Consider the following 26,083-nt stretch of genomic DNA (forward strand, 5'->3'; position numbering starts at 1 on the left):
AATCAGCTTTTGAAAGTTCTTGCCTAATAGAGTCAAAATTAGCTTTCTTCCTATTTAAAACTTTAACTTTTAGATCTGGTCTATCCTTTTCCATCACTATTTTAAACATAATAGAATTATGGCCACTGGCCCCAAAGTGCTCCCCCACTGACACCTCAGTCACCTGCCCTGCCTTATTTCCCAAGAGTAGGTCAAGTTTTGCACCTTATCCAGTCAGTACATCCCCCCACGTATTGAAACAGAAAATGTTCCTGAACACACTTGACAAATTCCTCTCCATTTGACTATTAGGGGATCTATAATACAATCCCAATAAGGTGATCATTATTTCTCAGTTCAACCCAAGTAACTTCCCTGGATGTATTTCCAGGAATATTCTTCCTAGGTACAGCTGTAATGCTATCCCTTATCAAAAACGCCACTCCCCCTCCTCTCTTGGCTCTCCTTCTGTCCTTCCTGTAGCATTTGTATCCTGGAACATTAAACTGCCAGTCCTGTCCATTCCCTGAACTACATCTCTGTAATAGTTATGATATTTCAGTCCCATGTCCTAACCATGCCCTGAGTTCATCTGCCTTCCCTGTTAGGCTTCTTGCATTGAAATAAATGGAGTTTAATTTATCATTCCTACCTTGTTCTCTGCTTTGTCCCTGCCTGCCCTGACTGTTTGACTTGGTTTTTTTTTTCAACTGTACCAGTCTCAGATTGATCTCTTTCCTCACTATCTCCCTGGGTCCTCCACCACAACCACCACCTCCTTAATAGTTTAAATCCTCCTGAACAGCTCGAGCAAATATCCCTGCCAGTATATTAGTCCCCTTCTTATTCAGGTGTAATCTGTCCTTCTTGTACAGGTCACTTCTACCCCAGAAAAGATGCCAATGATCCAAAAAAGTGAATCCTTCTTCCATACACCAGCTACTCAGCCATGCATTCATCTGCTCTATCCTCCTGTTCCTACCCTCACTACCTCGCAGCAGGGGGAGTAATCCAGATATTACTACTCTCGAGGGCCTTTTTAAATTCCTGCCTAACTCTGTATATTCTCCCTTCAGAACCTCATCCTTTTCTCTTCCTATGTCATTGGTTCCAATGGGTACAATGACCTCCTGCTGGTCCCTCTCCCCCTTGAGAACATTCTGCACCCTCTCTGAGACATCCTTGATCCTGGCACCAGGGAGGCAAAACACCATTCTGATTTTTCACTGCTGGACACAGAAACATCTGTCTGTGCCTTGGACACGATTCATCTCCTGAAACCCAATGCACCCCTCATTATGTTAGAGCCTGTCTCAATACCAGAAACTTGGCTGTTTGTGCTACATTCCCCTGAGAATCCATCACTCCCTACATTTTCGAAACAGCATACTTGTTTGAAATGAGGATAGCCACAGCAGACTCCTGCACTAACTGCCTATCTCTCTTACCTTTCCTGGAGTTAACCCATCTATGTGACTATATCTGCAACTTTTCTCCCTTCCTATAACTGTCATCCATCGCATCTTCTTGCTCTTGTAAATTCCTCATTGCCTCTAACTGTCTCACCAACCGATCCATTCTATCTCATTAGGATTCGCAACCAATGGCATTTATTGCAGATATAATCCTCAGTAACATGTGAACTCTCCCTAAACTCCCACATCCGACAAGAAGAGCATATCACTCTACTAAAGGCTATTTTTGCTTCTTTCAATTTACAGACCCAGAAAATAGCACTGTCATATTCCTCCACAAAACACTGCTCCAGGCTAACTTAATACTTATGGCTTACATTTTTAAATTTAATCAAGAGACATATCCCAATAAAATATATCATCAAGGAAGGACTCACTACTGCAGACTTACTATAAGGCCACACTTAAAATATTCACTTATCATTCTGTGCTGTGTCTTCTCCCAAACAGATTCTTCCAAGATTAGTTGTGAATTTCACTGTTTGTTAATTTTCCCAGATGCTCGCCGATGTCCAGTGATACACGAGTTCAAACAGCAAAGGCAGGAACTGCGCAGGTTCACTGCTGTGTCAGTTAGCATTGTGGGTTTCTTTCTCTCTCTCTCTCTTTCTCTCTCCTGCATTGACCTCACCATGTGCTGCCTTTGTCTGTTCCTCTCACTTTTAAAAGTGCTGTTGTTTTGACTTTTTTTTTCTCCAAAGTTCCAAAACAATGCACCAGCACATAAAGCATTAATTGCTGTTCCTGGAATTCAAGGAAATCACCTTCAACACCTAAAAGTCCTCAAACACGAAGCAGCCTGTAACAGCCAGAAATTTTTCTTGTCCTAATCTTGGATTACCCAGAATCCAATGTGCATGTTTCCTATGACATGCCCTTCATTGCTTTCACTGGATAATGGACACTTTTCTCCCGCCAGGAACTGGGAAATAGTGATAACTGCAGATGCTGGCAGTTCAGAGTCAGTAAAGTGTAGAGCTGGAAAAAGCACAATCTTGATGAAATGTCCCAACCTGAAACATCAACTCCCCTGCTCCTCTGATGCTGCTTGACCTGCTGTGCTTTTTCCAGTTCCACACTCTATCAGCTCTGCCGCCAGAAACTGGACAAGTGGCCTTCTACCTGATTCTCCTGGTTTACCCACCACCTTGCCCACTCCAGCTTGCCTAATTCTGCCTGATAATTCCTTATGTGGCTTGGTGTCGTACCTGCCTTGGGATTTTTCATTATGTCAAAGGAATTACTTCAATGTAAGTTGTTATTTCTTGCATTACCCGTTTGTCATCTAAACCGTCCATATATATATATATATATATATAAATCTCTGCGAGATTCTCCCAATCTTGCATTATATGCTAACCTTTCTCAAATTCTGCAGTTATTAACTCACAAGAACTCTTCCAATAATGAAAATGCCTGATTATTTTCTTTAATAAAAGATAACAGGAACTGTTTTAGTTAAATATAATCTATTTTCAACAACACAGATCTCACTAAAAAAAAAACCACAACTTAGAAACACTGGTCAGATTATTGACCCATTTGCCAGTTTCCACATTCACTGCCACTTCGGGTAGTTTAATAATAGTATTGTCTGACCAGTTTCTCTCTGCAGAAATCTGACTTTCATGTTTAAAAGCAACCCAAAGTTCAGTTGCAGTTTTCTCTGATATTCTTTGACATTAGTTAACCTGAGACTGATTGTTATCAACCCACTGAAATTGACACTTCCTCCAAGTAATAATTTTCATTCTAGTTTGCTTGTGATTCAACAGAAACACAGAAAATCGGTACAGGAGTAGGCCCTTCAATCCTGCACCACCATTCACTATGATCATGGCTGAACACGCAATTTCAGTATCCCATTCCCACTTTCTCTTCCTTTCCCTTTATCCCTTTAGCCGCAAGGACCACATTCAGCTCTCTCTTGAATATATCTAATGAACTGGTCCCAATAGCTTTCTGTGGGAGAGAATTCCACAGGTTCACAACTCTGAGTGAAAAAATTCTTCCTCATATCAGTCCTGAATGGCTTACCCTTATTCTTAGACTGTGGCCACCAGTTTTGGACTTCCCTAACATTGGGAACACTCTTCCTGCAACTACCCTGTCCAGTCCCACCAGGATTTTATATGTTTCTATCAGATCACCCTTCCATTCTTCTAAATTCCACCGAGTACAAGCCCAGTCGATCCAGATTTTCATCATATTTTCAGATCTGCCATCCCGAGAATCAGCCTAGTGATCCTTCACAAAACTCCCTCAATAGCAAGGATGTCCTTCCTAAGACTAGGAGACCAAAACTGCACACAAGACTCAAGGTGTGGCCTCACCAAGGACCTGAATAATGGGGAATGTATATTTTATAACTTGTTGACATGGACGAAGGATCTGTTTCCATGCTGTGTGACTCTAAGACTCAGTTTCCTTCACAAAACATTTGTCTGAGATGTAGATTGTGTATGTTTGCTATATTTGAATCTGCAGCTGCATGTAAGAATTTTCTTAGACATCTTAATGTATTCCGTCACATGTTCAGATTCATCTTAGAAGCAGAGCAGTCTGACAAACTCGCTTTCCTTGATTTGCTATTGAGAAATTTGGAATGTGTTCTCTATGACGGTCTACCGGAAACCTGCCTTCACTGGTTAATGTACATGGTGGGATTCCTACAGTTCCTTGCACTTTCATAGCTCACTGTGCAATTATACACCTAACTAGGGTGCATCAAAGCTATTCTGCAGGCTGATTACTATCTGATCAGTTTATTGCTCATTGTTTATCACTTATAATCATGAATGGGTCGAAGGTAACTTTGGACCTGAGAAATTCCCAGTATCTACTTCATGCTATCTGTTAGACTAAGATATCTCAGAAATTTGAGCAATAGGTAAAGTGGTATTTCCCACTGATGCTGTCAAGTTGCTGCCATCAGGCAAAAAGATGTTCTACCTAATATGCAAATGTAACATGGCATATGAGTGCACTAACAATTGATTTGATTATCAGTCAGGGTCACAATGTGGCTCTTTTACTCTTGCTAGAAATAATGGTCCTGTGTTCTCCTGATTTCTAATAAGTGGCAGGAAAAAAACTTATTATAACTTTAGGATATCCTAAAACATTTCACAGTCATCCATTTGTTGTCACAATAACAAAGGAAACCCTGTGATGTGGAGAAGCCGGTATTGGACTTGGGTGGACAAATTTAAAAATCACACAAGGCCAGGTTATAGTTCAACAGGTTTATTTGGAAGCACTAGCTTTCAGAGCACTGCTCCTTCATCAGGTGGTTGTGGACAACCTAGGAAATCCCAGCAGCCCATTTGCATAGAGCAATATCCCACAAACAGAAAATATCCATTTTGGCTGTTTTCATGTCGCAGGATGATGAGTAATTTCTTTTTAATTATCTTCAAATTGAAGAAACTTCAACTGACCAGAGTTAGAAGACCCCACCTCTGACACAACAGTACTTCATTGGTTTTTCTGTGACAGCCCACATGGGTGGACTTGAACCAAAGCTTTCTGTGACACAAAAGAAAGTGCTATTACTAAGCCTAGGATGACAAAAATAAAGACTAATCATTATGATTTGTTCTAACGTGTATTTTTGCGAAGTTGGGTAAAGTAATTGTAGATTAGGAAATAGGAAGTTAGGATTAGATTTGTCCTAGGATTCTCTGGGAAGCTAGGCAAGAGATTGCAGAGCCTTTGGCTTTGATCTTTATGTCATCCTTGTCTACAGGAAATGCCAGAACACTGGAGGATAGTAAATGTTGTCCCTTTGTTCAAGAAGGGGAGTAGAGACAACCCTGGCAATTGTAGATCAGCGAGCCTTACTTCGGTTGTGGGTAAAGTTTTAGAAAGGATTACAGGAGATAGGATTTATAATCATCTAGAAAGGAATCATTTGATTAAGGATGGTCAACACTTTTTTGTGAAGGATAGGTCATGCCTCACAGACCTTACTGAGTTCTTTGAGGTGACCAAACAGGTGGATGAGGGTAAAGCATATGGTGTATATGGATTTCAATAAAGTGTTTGCTAAGGTTCTCCATTGTAGGCTGTTGCAGAAAATACGGAGGCATGAGATTGAGGGTTATTTAGCGCTTTGGATCAGAAATTGGCTAGTTGTAAGAAAACAGAGAGTGGTGATTAATGGGCAATATTCATCCTGGAGTTCAGACACTAATGGTATACCACAAGGGTCTGTTTTGGGGCCACTGCTGTTTGTCATTTTTATAAATGACCTGGATGAGGGTGTAGAAAGATGGGTTAGTAAATTTGCGGATAACACAAAGGTCGGTGAGGTGAAGTTGTGGTCAGTGTGAAAAGATATTGCAGGTTACAGAGGGACATGGATAAGCTGCAGAGCTAGGCTGAGAGTTGGAAAACAGAGTTTAATGCGGAAAAGTGTGCGATGATTCACTTTGAAAGGAACAACAGGAATACAGATTACTGGGCTAAAAGTAAGATTCTTGGTAACGTGGATGAGCAGAGAGATCTCGGTGTTCATGTGCATAGATTCCTGAAAGTTGCCACCCAGGTTGATAGGGTTGTTAAGAAGGCATACGGTATGTTAGCCTTTATTGGTGGAGTTTTCAAGTTTCGGAGCCACAAGGTCATGCTGCAGCTTACAAAACTTTGGTGCAGCCGCACTTGGAGTATTACGTACAGTTCTGGTCACCGCATTATAGGAAGAATGTGGAAGTATTGGAAGGGTACAAAGGAGATTTACCAGGCTGTGGCCTGGTATGGAGGGAAGGTCTTATGAGGAAAGGCTGAGGGACTTGAGGCTGTTTTTGTTAGAAGAAGATTGTGAGGTGACTTAAAAGAGACTGACAAGATGATCGGAGGATTAGATAGGGTGGACAGTGAGAGCCTTTTTCCTTGGATGGTGCTGGCTAGCATGAGAGGACAGAACTTTAAACTGAGAGGTCACAGATGTAGGACAGATGTCAGAGGTAGGTTCTTTACTCGGAGGATAGTATAGGCCTGGAATGCTCTGCCTGCAACAGTCATAGACATGCCAACTTTAAGGACATTTAAATGGTCATTAGATAAACATATGGAAGGTAATGGAATAGTGTAGTTCAATAGGCTTCAGATTGGTTTCACAGGTCGGCACAACATCGAGGACAGAAGCATGTACTAAGCTGTAATGTTCTTATTCTATGTTGAATAATATCACCAAGCCATTGCCTCCCCCTATTTTGGTTCTGTAACTTAAATTAACCAGGCTGAGAGAATGAATTAATTTACATAACATTACCTTTAAGAAAAAATTAATATGTACTTATGTTTCTATTATTAAATAGTTCGGATCCCTTAAATACTCAGCTGTTACAAAATATTGCTTTTTAATACCTTAAAGTAAACAAGGGATTGCTTTGTGTATGTGAAACTGGTTGTTAAATTATATACAATGACAGAACTCAAAGAGCCCAAGTAATGTCAAATGCTTTATTTTTTCCACAATCTGTTTGCTTACATCTTATTTTTTATTAAAATTGTGTGACTAACATTGTATTTTAAGTTAGTGAAGAAAGTGCACAAGAAAGCATTGAATAGTGGGTAGAACAATGCAAAACCGTTTTTTAAAAAATAAAGAACACTAGAATGATGAGGGAAAGAGTACGATCAATTAGGAACCATAGAAGTAATTTGTGTATTGACCTGGAAGACATGGGCACAGATCTCAATGAATATTTTGCATCTGGTTTTACAATGGGAAGGACAATGCTGATCTTGGCGTCAGGATGGAGGATTGTGAAACCTTTAGCAGAGGGGGAGGAGATACTAGAGGGGTTAGCAGCTTTAATAATTGATAAATCTGGAGGCCCTGATGAGGCGTATCCCGGGCTGTTGAGTCCAGAGCTCATGGTAGTAATTTTAAATCCTCTCTGGCCATAGGTGAGGAGTTATAGAGGGTCCAGCACAGAAATAGACCCTTCGGTCAACTCATGCATGCTGACCAGATATCCTAAACTAATTTAGTCCCATTTGCCAAAATTTGGACCATATCCTTCTCAAACCCTTCCTTTTCAAGCCATCTAGATGGGTACATGAATAGGAAGGGTTGAGGAGGATATGGAATAAATACTGGAACTAGATAATTTAGGATATCTGGTCAGCATGGATGAGTTGGACCCAAGGAGCTTGAGGACTGCTAATTTTAAAAAAGGGACAAAGAAATAAACCAGGAAATTACAGGGCAGTTTATCTAACCTCGGTGATGCAAAAGTTGTTAGAAAATATTCAGAGAGATAGAATATATCTGCATTTGAAAAAACACAGATTAATAATAATCCTTTCCTTTTTGAAGAGAAGGTTGTATTTGACGAATTTGATTGTATGTTTTGAGAAGGTAACCAAGGGTGTTGATGAAGGTAATTCATTTGATGTCTACATGGGCTTTAGCATAAGGTCCTTTTGATAAGGTCCTTTCTTGGCAGATGGGCTAAGAAAGTAAGAGCTTGTGGGATCCAAGACAAAGCAGCATATTAGAACCAAAATTGGCTGAGAAGCACAAAGCTAAGGCAGACAGTAGATATATTTTTCTGTGAATAGAAGTCTGCTTCTAGTGGAGTAACAGTGGATTGTTACTGGGGCCCTTGTTGGTTGTGGTGCATTAATGAGATGGATATAAATGTAGAGACTACAATTCAGATAATTGCAAATGACATGAAATGTCCTAGGTAGGCAAGTAATCATAGAGATCTACAGCACATAAAGGCCCTTTAGTCCATTATATCTGCACTGGTCAAAATAGCCATGTAACTACTCCATTTGTATTTTCCAGCATATGACCTATAGTTTTGAATGTCTTGGCATTGCAAGTGCACATTCAAAAACTCTTAAATGATCTGAAGGTTTCTGCGTCTATTACCCCTACAGGCAATGACCTCCAGACTCCAACCCTCTGGAAGAAAAGGTTTTTCCTCACATCTCCTTTAAACCTTCACATCTTACTTTAAATCTAAGCCCCCTATCATTAGAACATAGAACACTACAGCGCAGTACAGGACCTTCGGCCCTCGATGTTGTGCCAACCAGTCATACCAATCTGAAGCCCATCTAACCTACACTATTCCATGTATGTCCATATGTTTGTCCAATGTCGACTTAAATGCACTTAAAGTTGGTGAATCTACTGCTGTTGCAGGAAAAGCATTCCATACCCTTACTACTCTCTGAGTAAAGAAACTACCTCTGACATCTGTCCTATATCTATCACCTTTCAATTTAAAGCTATGCCCCCTCGTGCTCGCCACCAACATACTTGGAAAAAGGCTCTCCCTGTCCACCCTATCTAACCCTCTGATTATCTTATATGTCTCTATTAAGTCACCTCTCAACCTTCTTCTCTCCAACGAAAACAGCCTAAAGTCCCTCAGCCTTTCCTCATAAGACCTCCCCTCCATACCAGGCAACATCCTAGTAAATCTCCTCTGCACCCTTTCCAAAGCTTCCACATCCTTCTTATAATGTGGTGACCAGAACTGTACACAATACTCACAAGTGCGGCCGCACCAGAGTTTTGTACAGCTGTAGCATAACCTCATGGTTCCGGAACTCGATTCCTCTAATAATAAAAGCTAAAACACTGTATGCCTTCTTAACAACCCTGTCAACCTGGGTGGCAACCTTCAAGGATCTGTGTACCTGGACACCGAGATCTCTCTGCTCATCTACACTACCAAGAATCGTACCATTAGCCTAGTACTTTGCATTCCGGTTACTCCGACCAAAGTGAATCATCTCACACTTGTCCGCATTAAACTCCATTTGCCACCTCTCAGCCCAGCTCTGCAGCTTATCTATGTAGTCTCTTCTTCAAGAAGAAGAGTGTCTTCCTGTCGACCATATCTATGCATCTCATAACTTGACAAATCTCACTCATGTCCCCTCCCAAGGAAAACAACCCTAGTGTATCCAATCTCTCTTCATAAATGAAGCTCTCTGGCCCTGACAACATCTGATGAATCCCTCTCCAATACTATCCCATCCCTCCTATTATCTGGATCCCAGAACTGCACACAATACTCTAGCTGTGATCCAACCAACTTCCATACAGTTCCATATAACCTCCCTTCTCTTAAATTCTCTGCCTCAGCTAATAAAGGCAAGTATCCCATATGCCTTCTTAATCATTTTATCCATCTTCCCTGATATGTTAAGGGAATAGTGTGCATGACACCAAGGTCCCTGTGATTCTTAATGCTTCTCAGGGTTCTGTCGGTCATCAATATTCCTTTGCCTTTTTTATCTTGCTGAAGTGCATCACCTCACATTTATTCAGATTGATTTTGATTTGCAATTGTTCACTTATCTATATTCTCCTTTAATCTCAGGCTGTAATCCTCAATGTTTACCTCCCCACCAATTTTGTATATGCAAGTTTACTGATTAACCTTGTTGTATTCAAGTGCCATTTATATAAATCACAAACAGCAAGGGCCCCAGCACTGATTCCTGTGGAATTCCACTGAACCCAAATTTCCAATTGGAAAAACATCCCTCAACCATCATCCACTGCTTCTTGCCACTCAATCAATTGTGGATTCAATTTGTAATGGCTTTTCCTTTTGCTTTAAGTGCCATGCAGTGAGAAGGATAGCTATAACTATACTAAACTTAGGTATCATGGACTAAGCCCCACTCTCTGCAATTGGATCCTCAGTTTCCTGACCCACAGGCCACAATCGGTGAAGATTGGGGACAATATTTCATCCTCCCTAACACTCAACACTGGAGCCCCTGAGAGATGCGTACTCAGCCACCTACTGTACTCACTGTATATTCATGACTGAGTTGCCAAATACCAGACCAATGCCATTTACAAGTTCGCTGATGACACCACCATAGTCGGTTGAATCTCGGGTGGCGACGAAACAGACTACAGACAGGAGGTGGAAGACCTGAGAAAATGGTGCACTGAGAACAAGCTAGCTCTCAATGTCAGCAAAACCAAGGAACTCATTATTGACTTTCAGCAGGATATTACTCATGCCCCCTAACAGCACAGAGGTGGAAGAAGTAGAGAGTGTCAAGCTCCTGGGAGTGGTCATCCACAACAAGCTTTCTTGGACTCTTCATGTGGACGCACTCATTACAAAGGCCCAACAATGTCTCTTCTTCCTCAGGCAGCTGAGAAAATTTGGCATAATGGCAAATACCCTTGCCAACTTTTATAGGTACACCATCGAGAGCATTCTGTCTGGATGTATCACTACCTGGTATGACAACTGTACCATTCAAGATTGGAGACGGTTACAGAGACTGGTGAACTCAGCCTGAACAATCACAAAGGCCAACCTCCCAACTATAGAGTCCATCTACCAGGCCCGCTGTCAAGGAAAGGCCGCCAGCATTCTCAAAGATCCATCCCACCCTGGCAATGTTTTCCTACCACGTCTACCATCAGGAAGAAGGTACAGAAGCCTGAATACACGCACCAACCGGTTTCATAGCAGTTTCTACCCTATTGTTGTTAGAATACTGAATGGACTCGCAAACTCTTAAAATTCACCTGTACCTGTGTTTTTGTTTTTACCGCTGTTTACCTATTATTTACTTATCTATGCTACTTAACAATATGATCTGACTGTATTGCTTGCAAGACAAAGTCTTTCACTGTGCCTTGGTACACGTGACAATAAATTCAATTCAATTCAATTCAATTTAATTTAATTCAGTTCAATATAAACTGCAGGAGAATATGATAGGTTAGCTGGTCAGAGCAGTTGGAATTGAAATTCAACCCAGAAATGTATGACGGAATGCACTTGTAGAGGGCTAGCAAGGCAAAGGATTACAATATGATGGTAGAGCCATGGATGATACTGAAGATCAGAGAAACTTTGGTGTGCAAAGAGATCTCTAAAGATAGCAGGTCAGCACGATATTGTGGTTAAGAATACAAATGGGATTCTTGCTTTTATTTACAGAGGCATAGATTACAAGCACACTGATGTCTTGAATCCTTCGAACCCCATTCGGCCCATCAAGCCCACACCAAACCGCCAAAGAGCATCCCACCCAGACCCACCCTCTAACCCTGCATTTCCTTGGCTACTCCACCCAGCCTGCAACCCCTAGACACTATGGAACAATTTAGCATGGACTATCCACCTAAGCTATGCATCTTTGGACTGTGGGAGGAAACCGGAGCACTTGGAGGGAACCTAAGCAGACACAGGGAGAATGTGCAAATTCCACACACACAATTGTATGAGGGTAGAATCGAACCCAGGTCCCTGGTGCTGTGAAACTGCAATGCTAAGCACTAAGCCCCATACCGCCCCTTTTGCTATGCTAGATCTGTATGAAATGCTGGTTAGGCCACAACTACATGCAGTTTTTGTCACCACGTTATAGCACTAAGCATCACATTATCGCAAGTGATTGCACTAAGAAGGTGCAGAGGAAATTCACCACAATGCTGTCTGGGCTGGAGGATCTGAGCTGTAAGGAAAGATTGGTTGGGCAGGGATTGTTTCTCTTGGAGCAACAAAAGACGAGAGGTGTCCAGACAGAGGTTTGTAAAATTATGACGGGCACAGTGTGGATAGGAAGACACTATTTCCACTGTAAGGTAGAAGGCGAAGAGGAGATTTGAGTGAAATGCTTTCAACCAGAGGATGGTGGGAATCTGGGACTGATTGCCTGAAACGGTGGTTGAGTCAGAAACTCTAGTAATACTTTTTAACAGCATTTACATATTTACTTGTATGGCATCAACTCTAGGGTTCTGGGTCAATAGCTAGAAAATGGGATTAGTGTAGTCAGATCTTAGTTGACTGGCATTGTCATGATTGGCCAAGTGGCCTGCATCTATTTAAAAAGCGTCAATGCGCCATCTTCCTTTTGTTTGAAGATTTTTTTCTGATGTTGGTATTGGTCACTAAATTACCTTTACAGCTATTTATAATGAAATATATAACATAATTCCAATATAATCTGTTATGGTTATGCTTTCTGTAAAGAAATTGAATCTCACGTTCCCCTCATCCACAAAATAATTATTGTCTACATCCAAATGATAATATGAGCAGCAAGTTGCGCTTTTCATGAAGTTAATTGAGGCTGGATTTTTTGAAGGAGCATTGAAGGACTTTTGTCTGTATAATTTGATTATAAAATCCATTTAAATGGATAGATATGAATATATTAATATCTTAATTGATAATATAAAGCTTTATAAGGATGCACAAGAATGTCAGATTAAATTTGGCTCCAGGGTAGACTTTGGCATAGAGGGAAATTGCTGCAAATTAATAATGCATTACATATTTTCAGATAAAAATATCCTCACCTGATAAAGAGATAAATATCCATGCTACTTAAATGTCAGAAATTTAACATAATTTGTTTATACTTTTATTTATAGGAACATAAGTGGACTTCAGAAATAAATAGTCTTTTTGAAAGACATGACCATGAGAAACAAAAGGTAATTTCTGCTGCAAAATATTTAAAATAATTTATCTGAATATTGATATACTCACTCGAGAGCACATCAGGGAGTGTATCACAGTCATCACTGTAATAGGTATGAGTATTGAGAATGCTACCAGAGAGTCATGTATGGCAATGATCATATCCACTGGTGCCAATACCCTGATCCTGGATATGTCCTGGATACCTCCCCAAGCATGGTTTATTCTGAAAGAAGGTGTTAGTTCAACATAGCTAATGGTCACAGCAAAGCCATGCTTACTTAGCTGACCTAAGAAAACCATGCCTCAGGGTCCACACGTAGTCTTGCATTAAGATCCCTCACTAAGTAAAGACGTCTTACTTAGAAATTCTACTGATAATTGTGTCAGTTTTCTCATAGAATTTGTCATGCTGTAGCACCACTGGACTTGAAACATTAACTCTGTTTTCTCTCCACAGATTATGCCAAACCTGTTGTGTTTCTCCAGTAATTTCTGCTTTTGTCTCATAGATCTGGTCTTTTTCACTGAGGTGGAACACAGAATTAAGCCAGAGATACTTATGAGTTTAACTGTCACGATTTGAGTTGAGACCACACATTCTGTACCATTTCTTCCAGCGGGGGAGGGGACTTTTCTATCATAAAGAGCAACATGTTTCTTAAAGCAAAGCCAACTCCTTGCTCACATCTTCCCCTGCCAGATGAATGTGTAAAGTTTTTGTTTCAGTGCTCTGCTCTAGGCAATCATGACCTCTTGGAGGGATGCAGTGTCTGTGTTCAGTCAAATTCATTGTCAATCACAACTGTCTTCAATGCATTAATGATCAACTACAAATCATGTGTCAATCCCATGCACATGGTCCTGACAATCCAGTTTTCCAACCAAAAAATTAACAAAGATTCTCTACAGTATAGAAGCAGGCCATTCAGCCCATCAAGTCCACACTGAACCTCAAGAGCAACACACCCAGATCTAATACCGACCTTATTCCTGCATTTCTCATGGTTAATCCACCTAGCCTGCACACTATGGGCAATCTACCCAACCTGCATATCTATAGATTGTGGGAGGAACCGGAGAACTAGGAGGAAACCCATTCAGACACAGGGAAAATGTGCAAACTCCACACAGATAGTTGCCTGAGAGTGCAATCGAACCCAAATCCCTGATGCTATGAGGCAGCAGTACTAATCACTGAGCCACCACGCCAATCAGATAAAACAATTTGATTTGAGACAAAGCTTCCTAAGCCTGATGTGATTTGAACATGCTACCATTGCACTAGACATCTTGGTTTTGTTTGTTTTGCTTGTTTACCTGATGTAATGTGATGGATGCTGTTCATTTGTTGAGCAGAGATTCCAGGCACACATTAAAAGAGCGGTCTGGCAATTTGGCATTTTACTGGTTAAGGGCTGTCTGACTTAAGGTGAGTGGTGGCTGACCAGTACAAAGTGTAACCCTGCTATTTTAAAAAAGCAGGAAGAGAAAAAAACAAGTCTGACATAAGTAGTGGGAAAAATGCTGGAGTCCATTATCAAGGAATTTATAGCCGTGCACTTAGAAAATAGTGGTGGAATCAAGCACAGCCAGCATGTATTTACAGAAGAGAAATCATGCTTGACAAATCGATTGGAATTCTTTGAGGATGTAACCAATGGAGTTGTTAGGGGAGCCAATGGATGTGTTTTTATTTGGACTTGCAGCAGGCTTTTGACAAAGTCCCATAGAATAAATTATAGTGTAAAATTAAAGCGCATGGATTTGGAGTAATGATTGAGATTGATACAGTCAGAAGCCACATGACACTAGGTTATAGTCCAACCGGTTTGTTTTTAAATCAGAAGCTTTCACAGTACTGCCCCTTCATCACGTGAAGTGGAGAAAAGCATACAGGCTCATTAGGCTCAGGAAGCTTTGTCTCAACTCAAATTGTTTTATCTGAATGGCGTAGTGGCTCAGTGATTAGTACTGCTGCCTCACAGCATCAGGGATTTGGGTTCGATTGCACTCTCAGGCAACTATCTGTGTGGAGTTTGCACATTCTCCCCGTGTCTGCGTGGGTTTCCTCCGGTTTCCTCCCACAGTCCAAAGATGTGCAGGTCAGGTGAATTGGCCATGCTAAATTGCTCGTAGTGTTAGGTGAAGGGGTCTGGGTGGGTTGCGCTTCGGCGGGTCGGTGTGGACTTGTTGGGCCGAAAGGCCTGTTTCCACAATGTAGGTAATCTAATCTAATCTAATCTAATAAGATATAAAAGGGACCTATGGGGCAATGTTTTTACACAGATGTTGGTACGGATATGGAATGAGCTGCCAGAGGATGTGGTGAAGGCTGGTACAATTGCAACATTTAAGAGACATTTGGATGGGTATATGAATAGGAAGGGTTTGGAGGAATATGGGCCAGGTGCTGGCAGGTGGGACTAGACTGGGTTGGGATAGCTGGTCGGCATGGAAGGGTTGGACAGAAGGGTCTGTTTCCATGCTGTACGTCTCTATGACTCTATGGTCGGCATGGACAAGTTAGACCGAAGCGTCTGTTTCTGCGCTGTAAATCTCTATGACTCTATAATATGTAAAAGCTTTTACATGTTTTCTAAGATGGATGTCGCTCCATTGAAAGCAGAGACAGGATAATAAATAGTAAGGAATAGAAAAATGGTAGAGAAGGTAAATGATTGCTTTTAGCTAAATATTACTTCTTTTGGCTCAATGCAATTTGTGTTAATTTGTTTTGAAGGGGTGTACTTACCATGGTGACACCTGGTCACCAGGTGCATTTACATTTCCACCCATTCCCCAAAGTAGAGATCCACCTCCAACAGAGAAGAGGCATTTGTATGGGTATATGAAGAGGAAGGGTTTGGAGGAATATGGGCCGGATGCTGGCAGGTGAGACTGGATTGGGTTGGGATATCTGGTCGGCATGGATGAGTTGGACCGAAGGATCTGTTTCCATGCTGTACATCTCTATGACTCTATGACCTCCATGTCCCAAAAGTTGAGTATTACAACCTAATGATGCGCACCCTGCTTCTGTGTTCCACCCCGTTCATGGAAGCCATGGTGACAGTCACCCCTGCTGCTTTCAATGGGCAGTCCTAGCAGCTCCCGAACATGATTCTCCTGACTGCTGCTGATGACCCTACAGGACATACTGCTGCCCACTTCTTAGACTGCAGTTGGACATTTCCCCTGACTGGCCCAAATGAACAACCATTGTCAACCTGTGGATTGTAAGTGAGGATACTGGGATACACACAAACAGGTAAATGCACACAAGCACTAAAAATGATGAATGTAGATAGGTGCTAAGTGAACAAGAGCTAAGGATCAAATGAATAGCCCTGAAATGCAGCCTGGTCCAAACTTGAGTTGGGTGCCTGACCCTGCTGAAGGATTTCAGTGCCAGTTGCTGCTAATGCTGTACAAAGCAACTTAGCAATTAGAGAACTGCCATGATGGTTGTGAAGCCCTAACAAGTGTCAGATGCCAATGACCATAAACATGTGTGACTGGTGCAGTGGATCGAGCCCTAAGATGCTATTTGCTGCTTTGCAGTATCAAGGCTCCTTGAAGTCATCAGGATCCACTTTGACTTCCATGTTGAGAATTCTCACATCTACCTTGCTTGGTGTGTTTCGTAAAATGGGAACCTGAATATTAATGAGGCTGGTTATATTGTCAACAAAGCATTTAACAACCTATAATTCCCTTTAATTAGCAACTTGCCACTGTCTATTGTGAAAAATACCTTCCTTCTTGGCAAAAGCATACAAGGAGATACCCTCTTTGTCAAGACAGGCTCCACCAGACTTGCTATGTAATTTTGCCATTACCCATGTCACTCAGACCTCTTCAAGATTCTGTCTTTTATGCTTCTTTCCATTGAGGATTATACAAGAAATCCCCTAGAATTAAAGATCCATGTGATTATGCAGAATAAGAAGTTCTTGGAATTAATATCAGTAAAAGGTTTGGACTGTAGAAATCAATGAGGCAGAAAATTAATAAGTAGACGGGACCTGATATTCTATAACACAGAATGTTGATGTACATGCTATTGAACTCATTGATGATTATCTTCCAAAATTCTGGGATAAATCCTGCAGATTGGAAGCTAGCAAATATCACCACACTATTTTATACAGGAGCAAGAGAGAAAACACAAAATTGCAGACATAGCCTTACATCAGTAGTGGGGAAAATGCTAGAATCAATGTAGTATAATAAATTAATATTTGGATGTAATGATCTGATTGGGCATAGCATGAATTTGCAGATGGATAATCACGTTTTGCAAATTTGTTGGAGTTTTTTAAAGATATTACTAGCAAAATTAATAAAAGGGAATTAAAGGGTATAGCAAAGATAAAGTTGCCACAGTCCCAGAGGATTATATGGCCACTCTCTCATTAGGCCACTTTGTTTTAGGTGGGACCTTCATGGTGACCTCAGTCGGTGCAGGAATGGAACTCACATTGCTGATGCCACTTTGCACCCGAAACCTGCTGTCCAAGCTCACCTCCCTTCCTCTTTATCACATCAGATATTATTTCCATAGAGGGAGCACAACAAAACAAAAGTTCACCAGACTTTTACCTTGGATGGCAAAACTATTCTGTGATAAGAGATTGTGCATACTTGGCCTATCATCTCTCAAGTTTCATAATATGAGAGATAATTTCATTGAAATCTACAAATTATTGAAATTTCAATAAAACTGGTTAGATGTAGGTAAGATGTTTCACCTGGTTGAGAAATCTTGAAGCCAGGAGCACAATTTAAAAATACATGGGATGTCATTTAGTACCAAAATGAGGAAAAATCTTCTTATTCAGAGGTTTGTGAATTTTGGAAATTCTTTACTTCAGAAGGATATGGAACCTCAATATTTGAGTATGTTCAAAGTGGAGATTATTAGATATCTGATTACCAATGACTTAAACAGTTATGGGGTTAGTATGTTAAAGGCATTGAAATGTTCAGTCAGCCACAATCATATTAAATGGGTGTACAATGTGCTTCCACATGATTTAATGTGTTAAAAATATGGGACAAATTGCATTCCAGATTTAATCAACCATGACACTGGACAGCCACTCTGGTCCTGGTACTAATGCCAGTGTTGCTTGTAACCAAATCCTTTTTTCCCACACTACAATGTCAGTCATGCAGTCAGTTTTGTAATCTGCTTCTTCCTATCCTAGTTAGCAGTTGTCTTGAATAGTGATCCATTCCAAACTTGTATCTAATACTCCCTTAACAGGCTGTCCTTATTTTTATGTCGGTAGTTCTGAAATGGGCTATTACTGTTGGATCTTCCTCCTTTTCATAAACTTTTCTGCAATTCCTCTAGGGTGTTCTTCACCTCGAAGCAGGTTGCCATCACTTTTAGAGTATTGATAATGAAAGTTTATCATCATAAAGTCTGTGCATCTTTATTCTTAATTTGTTGATCTATTTGTTTGCAATATTTAATTTTTAGAGATAAAAGAATCAATAGACATTTTGATTATAATTAGTGTATGATTATAGTTTGATTTCAAATTAATAAGTAATGTATTACAGTTGTGTTAGAAATGCATCCTTCCAATATTAATAACTAAACTTCATGAGTCATATATAAATTTAAAAGTCATCTGTTGATTTTAGTTTTTTTTATTTATTCACTCATGGGATATTGGCATTGTTAGCTGGCCAGCATTTATTGCTCATCTCTAATTGCCCTTGCATAGAAATGCATGCTAATGAAAACCTCCATCCGTTATTTTGGAATGTAAAGCAATGAGGGAAATATAACATTGTAAAGTCCCAACAAAATGTCATCTATAAATTATTGATATCACAGATAAATGCAAATATTTTAAAAGTAAAAATCTAATGGAATGTTGTGACCAGCCATTGAAATTTAAATACTGTAGTCACAGAAATTTGCCAAATAGGCTTCTTGAGAATGATACCTTGCCATTTTTTAATTTGCACATTTTAAGAACATATATTCACTAACATTTGGAATTATTTTTTAAAATGTATTTTTAAAAGAATTATTGGAGGAACATAGGCACAGGCGTAGGCTATTTAATCCCTCAAATTTGTTCTACCATTCACGACTATTATCATGATTGATCTGCGTCCTATCTGTGTATACCCACATTTATCAATATTCCTTAATCCCTTTTAATAATACATGTCTTTCAAACTCAGATTTAAAAATTATATTTCATTTAACATCAATTGTCATTTATGGAAAAGACATCAAAACTTGTATCACCTTCTGCATATAGAAATGCTTCCTAATGTAACTGTAGGAAGGTCTGGCTGTAATTTTTTTTTAACTATTTGCCTTGGGTTCTGGACTCTCCAACCAGTGGAAATATTTGTCTTTACTTATTTTATTTTTTACCTAATATTTTTAAAATGCCATATCCCTTTGAAATACAAGGAATACAAGATTAGTTTATACATTCTTTCCTCGTGAACAAACCTGTGGAGTTAAGATATAATGCTGATAAGTTTATGCTGCTCTGACTCCAAGACTAGTGCATCTTTCTTAAGTGTGTCGAAAACAGCTCACAATATTCTAACAACATGCCTTCCAACTCCTGGTAATTTTGTCTTCTAAATGCCTGACCAGTTATTATTTTCTGTACCTGTTTCTATACCTGTCTGTTGCATTTTAATGTCATCAAATTGTAGAGTTATTTATGGGTTGGAAGGACGTTATTTTAGTCTGTGCCAGATCTCTACAGAGGAATCTCATGAAATCCATTCTCCCGGTTGATCCCTGTAGCTTTGCAAGTTTCTTTCCTCCAGGTTGTCATCTAATTTTCTTTTCAAATCATTGAATGTTTCTGCTCCCACCTCTTTGTGGTCAGTGACTTCCAGGTGATAACCACTCAGAGCATAAAAATGAAAATTACCCCTAAATTACACTGTATCACTTGGCCAAGATATTAAATCTGTGTTTTTGATTAGATTACATTACAGTGTGGAAACAGGCCCTTCGGCCCAACGAGTCCACACTGACCTGCCGAAGCCCAACCCACCCATACCCCTACATTTACCCCTTACCTAACACTACGGGCAATTTAGCATGGCCAATTCACCTGACCTTGCACATCTTTGGACTGTGGGAGGAAACCGGAGCACCCGGAGGAAACCCACGCAGACACGGGGAGAATGTGCAAACTCCACACAGTCAGTCGCCTGAGTCGGGAATTGAACCCAGGTCTCTGGCGCTGTGAGGCAGCAGTGCTAACCACTGTGCCACCGTGCTGCCCCGTGTTCCTTAATCCCTGTGCAGTCAGCTCGTGGGCACAACATTTTCTTTTTGTCCTTGTAAACTTTTAGAGCTCTATGAAATCCTCTCTCAATCTTCTTTGCTCCAATTTAAAAAAAACTTTTCCAACCTTACCTTGTAGCTAGAATTCCTGCACCAAAAATAATTGTTAATAGGTTGTGGTGCCTTCAAAGGTTAATACACATGCACCCCAGGTCCTTCTGTTCCTGCACAGTTTTTAACAGTTTGCCAAAACCTATCCTGGCCTCTGCCTATGCCTTCTACCAAAAAGCATCACCTTAGTCTTCATCATATTAAATTCCATTTATCACTATATACCCATTCTGATAACCCATTTACATTCTATTACAAATGATTTGTATCATCTTAGAAACATAGAATCCCTATATTGGAGAAAGGCCATTTGGCTCATCGGGTCTGCACCAACCCTCAAAAGAGTATCCCATCCAGACCCAACCCCCAATACTGTTCCATCACAACCCGACACTTACCATAATTAATCTACCTAGCCTCACATCTTATGGGGCTATGGGGCAATTTAGCTTGGCCAATCCACCTAACCTTTGAACTGTGGGAGGAAAAAGTGAGGACTGCAGATGCTGGAGATCAGAGCTGAAAATGTGTTGCTGGAAAAGCGCAAGCTGAAAATCAACACACTGTGGGAGGAAACCAGAGAACCTGGCAGAAACCAATGTAGATGTGGGGAAAACATACAAACTCCACAGAGACAGTAACCCAAGGCTAGAATGGCTGGTGCTGTGAGGCAGCAGAGCTAATCACTGAGCCACCATCCTGTTCTTTTCTTCATTGTTTACATTTAGATTTTAGATTTTGATTTCTGATTTATTGTCATGTACTCAAGTATGGGACACAAGAGTACAGTGAAAAATGCACAATGTCACCACACATAGAGCCATCTTAGGTACAAAGTACCTAGATACAAAGTGTTGTAGGTAAAATTATGCCACATTACATATTTAGAAGTCAATCTGAACTCATTTTTAAAATCAAAGGTCTTTGGGAAAAGCATAGGGATGTTACCACATTGCAGTCAAATCTAGCTTCTTGCAGATTACAGGCAAATACCAAAGGTTTATACAGAGCCAAAAGATAATCACATGACCCAGCCTATATGACACAGATCATGCAGTTTGAGCTCAGAAGGCCTTGTTTTTTTTAGAAGCTGGCTGCAGATTAAAAAGCAGGAGTTATGGCTGTCCAGCTCTGTTGTGTAAACACAGATGGTGACTGTAGAGGTCCTCCTGCAGTGATCTGTTTTCAGCAAATGTAGCAGTAACAAGACTCAGTACAAATTTAATTTTAACCCTTCATTTTTTTGTCTTCAGCTCCCCCCTTGTGTTCAGAAGCACATGTGAGCATAGTGACAGTCATAGTTTGTGCATATCTGTGCCCTTCATCAAGGGGTGTTCAATGGTCTTGACATCCGGCATGATTCTTGCAGTTCACATTTACAACATGAATTGAAAAGAGCCATAATTAAACAACAATCAATAACAATGACAACAAGTATAATCAATGCGTGTAAAATATAAGAGCCCCGAGAGCTGCCTAGTAGCCAACCAAGCCAGCCTGGTGGGTTATAATTGTAGAATTGCCTCACTTTCTCCCCACTCTTGTCTGCCATCTTACCCTATGTGGTCCACCAAATTAGTAATATTATCAGAGGCGTCTGGGATGTAAGTGCAACATTTAAGGTCAGTATAAGCACAGGTGCCACCCTGTGCCTCTAGCTAATAGTCAAGGGCCAGAAGGTTTTGCAAAACAACAAGAGTATAATTTTTGTTTTCTTATCAGTACAGCTCACTATCACTGTTTTAAAGTCAGTTTCTCTGAATTATGTATCAATGTCTTATCATTTAAACTATGGTCTTGTGTCCTCCCAAGGTACAGTAATCCATTTGTCAAGTAGGTGTACATGTCTGAGGCCCGTTCTTCAGTGCAAAAATCTTTTTTAAACAGCATTTACATATGTTCATTGCTTCTGAGGTAACAATCACTTTTGCACACACATCGGTATCCACAAGACTATCACGCATTCTTCACTCCCATATGACCTTATCTAAAGCTCTATGAGATTTTACTTATCTCTCCATGTATAGTCCCGATACCTCGGGTAGTGGCTTGATCACCAAGTTCACCAAGGAAAGAAAAGGACTCTCACCTAAACTTCCTTTTCACTAAAATGCATGGTAACTTCAATTGTCATTTCAATCCATTCCCAGTTGTTGTCTGTTCTTTCTCTAAATTTATCCATTAATCTTAAACTTACTTTATGGCTCATTCTAGACATTTGATATGCTCCTATGCAAATTTTGACCAAATTCAAAATTCTGGTTGGAGAAATCTTCTAACAATAACTCTTCATAAGTTAAAACATTTTAGTTCGCCACAATTCCATTGATGCTCCTCCCCTAGCGGCTACTAGGTAAAGGACCAGGGCAAAACTGAACAAAATATTCTGAAGCTTACGGAGTTATACAGTGGTCCAAAGGCTATACCACTCACGCACAACAGCCCACTCTCCTGGTCCACGCATAATAACCGCAAAGGATGTCTGCAAGCTCTGAGAAGAATCAGTCTGAAAAGGAAAGAGAGAGTGAGGATCCTCAGTTGATGTCCACATATTTCTTCAGTTGGGACCAATGTTTCCAGACCCCCTTCCCTCATATGTCAATACAAGCACACATATCACCACTAATGATAACCTCATAGGTATCACTTAATTAGGGCAAAGCCAGTTTTACGGAGTAGAGGCTTACCCATAACTTTACTACCCGCTGATGGGATCTCTGGACAATCCTCTAATTGCCTCTGTTCATCCCATATTTCCTGTTTGTCCCTAACTGTTTTATGCATCTCATTCAACTGGGTTTTGCCAAGTATCTTGGACCATACTAATGGATTTGGTGGGTGGCAAAAGGACAGCCTCCCATTTCGCCCTCCTTATGTTAGAGACTCTTCGTAATTTTCCCGTATGCAGCATTTCTACAAGAGTATGTTTAGTATCTAAACAGATATTCCCTGTCATCACCGCGGGTTCTCTAATCCTGACAGCCCATGTGGCATAGTCTAATGCAGCTATACATTTGGGCAAGCCATTAACTACGGGTCCCTCCACAGTGGAATAGTACCCTATAGGTCACTCTTTCTTGCCATGGATCTGGGTTATCACCACCAGGGGCTGACATTAACTCCACATTCAGTTTTGTTTAGGAGTCATCTTGTCTACTGGTCCCCAGTCAACTGGGTCCATCGCAGGCTTCTCCCCTTTTACCAATCGTTATATGAACTCAACCAATTTGGTAAACTCAGGGATAAAATTCCTGGATCTTGTCGATTGATGGCATTTACCCACCGGCGTGTTTTCCCACCAGTTGCGTCGCACCCAGGACTGAATGATAATTTATACTCATGGATTCTCTGTTGGTTGGTCGAGTTTAACCACTAGCCACCACTGTTTTTTTATCACCGGCCGTGTCTCACCTGGGACCACTCCTATCGGAGTCCAGCAATACCTGTTTTCAGGAAGTGATCAGTTCTCCGTATCCCACTTATCTTACTTTAGGCCTTTTTCCCAGGCAGGAACAATAACACTGAAATCTGGCTTTCATGTGAGGGGATTTCGTGTGAGGGGCTCAGGCTGGGTGCTAGAGACAGTATCTTCCTGGTCCATTTGCATTCAACTCAGATGCCACAGGACAGACACTCTCACATTCACTCATAACAGATCAACAATTACTGACATCTGATTCACTTCAAAGTTGTTCAGTCTCCTTCTCCAGTTACCAGACAGTGGCCACTTGCCTGGACTGGTAGACAGGATCCTGCCAACTATGCCAATTTGTTGTAGGTAAAATTATACCACATTACAAATTTAGAAGTCAATCAGAAGTCATTTATTAAAGACAAATGCCTTTAGGAAAAGCATAGGGATATGACCACATTGCAGTCTAATCTAGCTTCTCGCAGATTACAGGCAACTACCAAAGTTTTATACAGAACCACAAGATAATCACATGACCCAGCCTACGTGTCAGATCATGCAGTTTCAGCTCAGAAGTTGAGCTCAGTCAGGCCTTGCAGTTTTTCTTAGAAGCTTGCTGCAGATTAAAACAGAAGTTATGGCTGTCTCGACTCTATTGCGTAACCACAGATGGTGACCATAAAGATCCGCCTGCAATGGTCTGTTTGTAGTAGCAAATGTAGTAGTAACAAGGCCCAGTACAAATGCAATTTTAACCGTTCATTTTCCACCTTGAATAAGTTTAAAAAGTTCAGCTCCCCTATCGTCATGGCCTAAAAGTAGAAAAATAAATTCAAAATGTTAAATGTTGAAGTCCTTTCTTGAGGCATGATCCTGTAGATTCTCCAAGCTGGACATCCCAGGAGGACTCACTCTCCTCCGCGTTGGACATGCTTTCACCCACACTGGGCTAAGACCCACCTGGCACTTTTGGCACACTACCCGCAAGGATTTGGCCCCAACCACCATATCACTAGTGACCATCACTGCTGTGATCCCTCACAGCCAACCCGCAGTTGCTGCCATTCCTCAGGGCCAACTGCTGCTGTTGCCATACTTTGGTGCCACTGCCTCCTTGCTGACTGCTGCTGCTGCCATCCTTCACCATCTCACCATTGCTGCCATCCGAGCTTGCACTGGGCCCCAGTCACTGCCATGCTCTGTCACCGCTGCTGCCTCCACAGCCTTCAAAAGGTAAGTAAGAAATGCTAAAAACTAAAAATAACTGAGAAAAGAAGAAAAATGGAAGGAAAAAGGAAAGGAAGAGAAAAAAGGGAAGTGGGTGGAATGAATGAGATCCTGATATGCTAGTTATTCCTACATGACTATCTTTGAGCATTGTTTGCCATCTATAAGACCAAAAGATATAACAATAGAATTAGAGCTGGAAATGTGTTGCTGGAAAAGCGCAGCAGGTCAGGCAGCATCCAGGGAACAGGAGAATCGACGTTTCGGGCATAAGCCCTTCTTCAGGAATCAATGCCCAAAACGTCGATTCTCCTGTTCCCTGGATGCTGCCTGACCTGCTGCGCTTTTCCAGCAACACATTTCCAGCTCTGATCTCCAGCATCTGCAGACCTCACTTTCTCCTAACAGTAGAATTAGGCCATTTGGGCCTATCACGTCTGCTCTGCCATTCGACCATTGCTGAAGTGTTTCTAAACCCCATTCTCCTGCTTTCTCCCTGTGTCACCCTTGAACCCCTTACCAATCAAGAAACTATCCATCTCTTAAATTTACTCAATGATTTGGCCTCCACAGCCTTCTGTGGCAATGAGTATCAAGGAGTAACTACTCTCGTAAAAAGTTCCTTCTCATCTCAGCTACTGTAGAGTTCTATGATTCCATTCTAAAAGGTCATCCCTTCACTTTAAGGCTGTGCCCTTGCATACTAGTCTCTTCTAATAGTAGAAACACCTGCTCCATATCCATTCTATCCAGGCCTTTCAGTATTCTATAAGTTTAATTTAGATCGCCCCTCATCCTTCTAAACTCCATCGAGTACAGATCCAGAGTCCTTAACCACTCCTCATATGATAAGCTCTTCGTCCTTGAATCATTCTTCTCTGGACCATCTTCAAGGCCAGTACATCATTCCTTAAATATGGGGCTTATACTGCTCACAATACAGTCAGTTCTTCTATAACGCAATGGTTGCATTCTTGTGCAACCCTGCACTCTAGAAAAATTGCACTTTAGAACAATTGCTTAAAGTGTTGGAGTTGTATTCACATTACAACCAGCACACATTTTAAAAGTTTGCATTGAAGAAACAGCATCCCCAATTTGTCAATCATGTTACAGTGAATATGCGTTGACGAGATGTGCGTTATAG

At 40.8% G+C, this 26,083-nt stretch overlaps 1 protein-coding gene across 1 annotated transcript in view; it reads left to right on the forward strand.

Annotated features, from left to right (window-relative positions):
• LOC122551042 (zinc finger protein DZIP1-like) overlaps nucleotides 1-26,083 on the forward strand; it is a 278,342-nt gene that overhangs the window by 149,944 nt on the left and 102,315 nt on the right. The window contains exon 9 of the mRNA XM_043692685.1: nucleotides 12,850-12,912. Within this exon, the coding sequence (XP_043548620.1) occupies nucleotides 12,850-12,912 (63 nt within the window). The remainder of the gene's footprint in view (nucleotides 1-12,849; nucleotides 12,913-26,083) is intronic.

This window comes from Chiloscyllium plagiosum, chromosome 6 (genome assembly GCF_004010195.1).
Source record: "Chiloscyllium plagiosum isolate BGI_BamShark_2017 chromosome 6, ASM401019v2, whole genome shotgun sequence".
NCBI lineage: Eukaryota > Metazoa > Chordata > Chondrichthyes > Orectolobiformes > Hemiscylliidae > Chiloscyllium > Chiloscyllium plagiosum.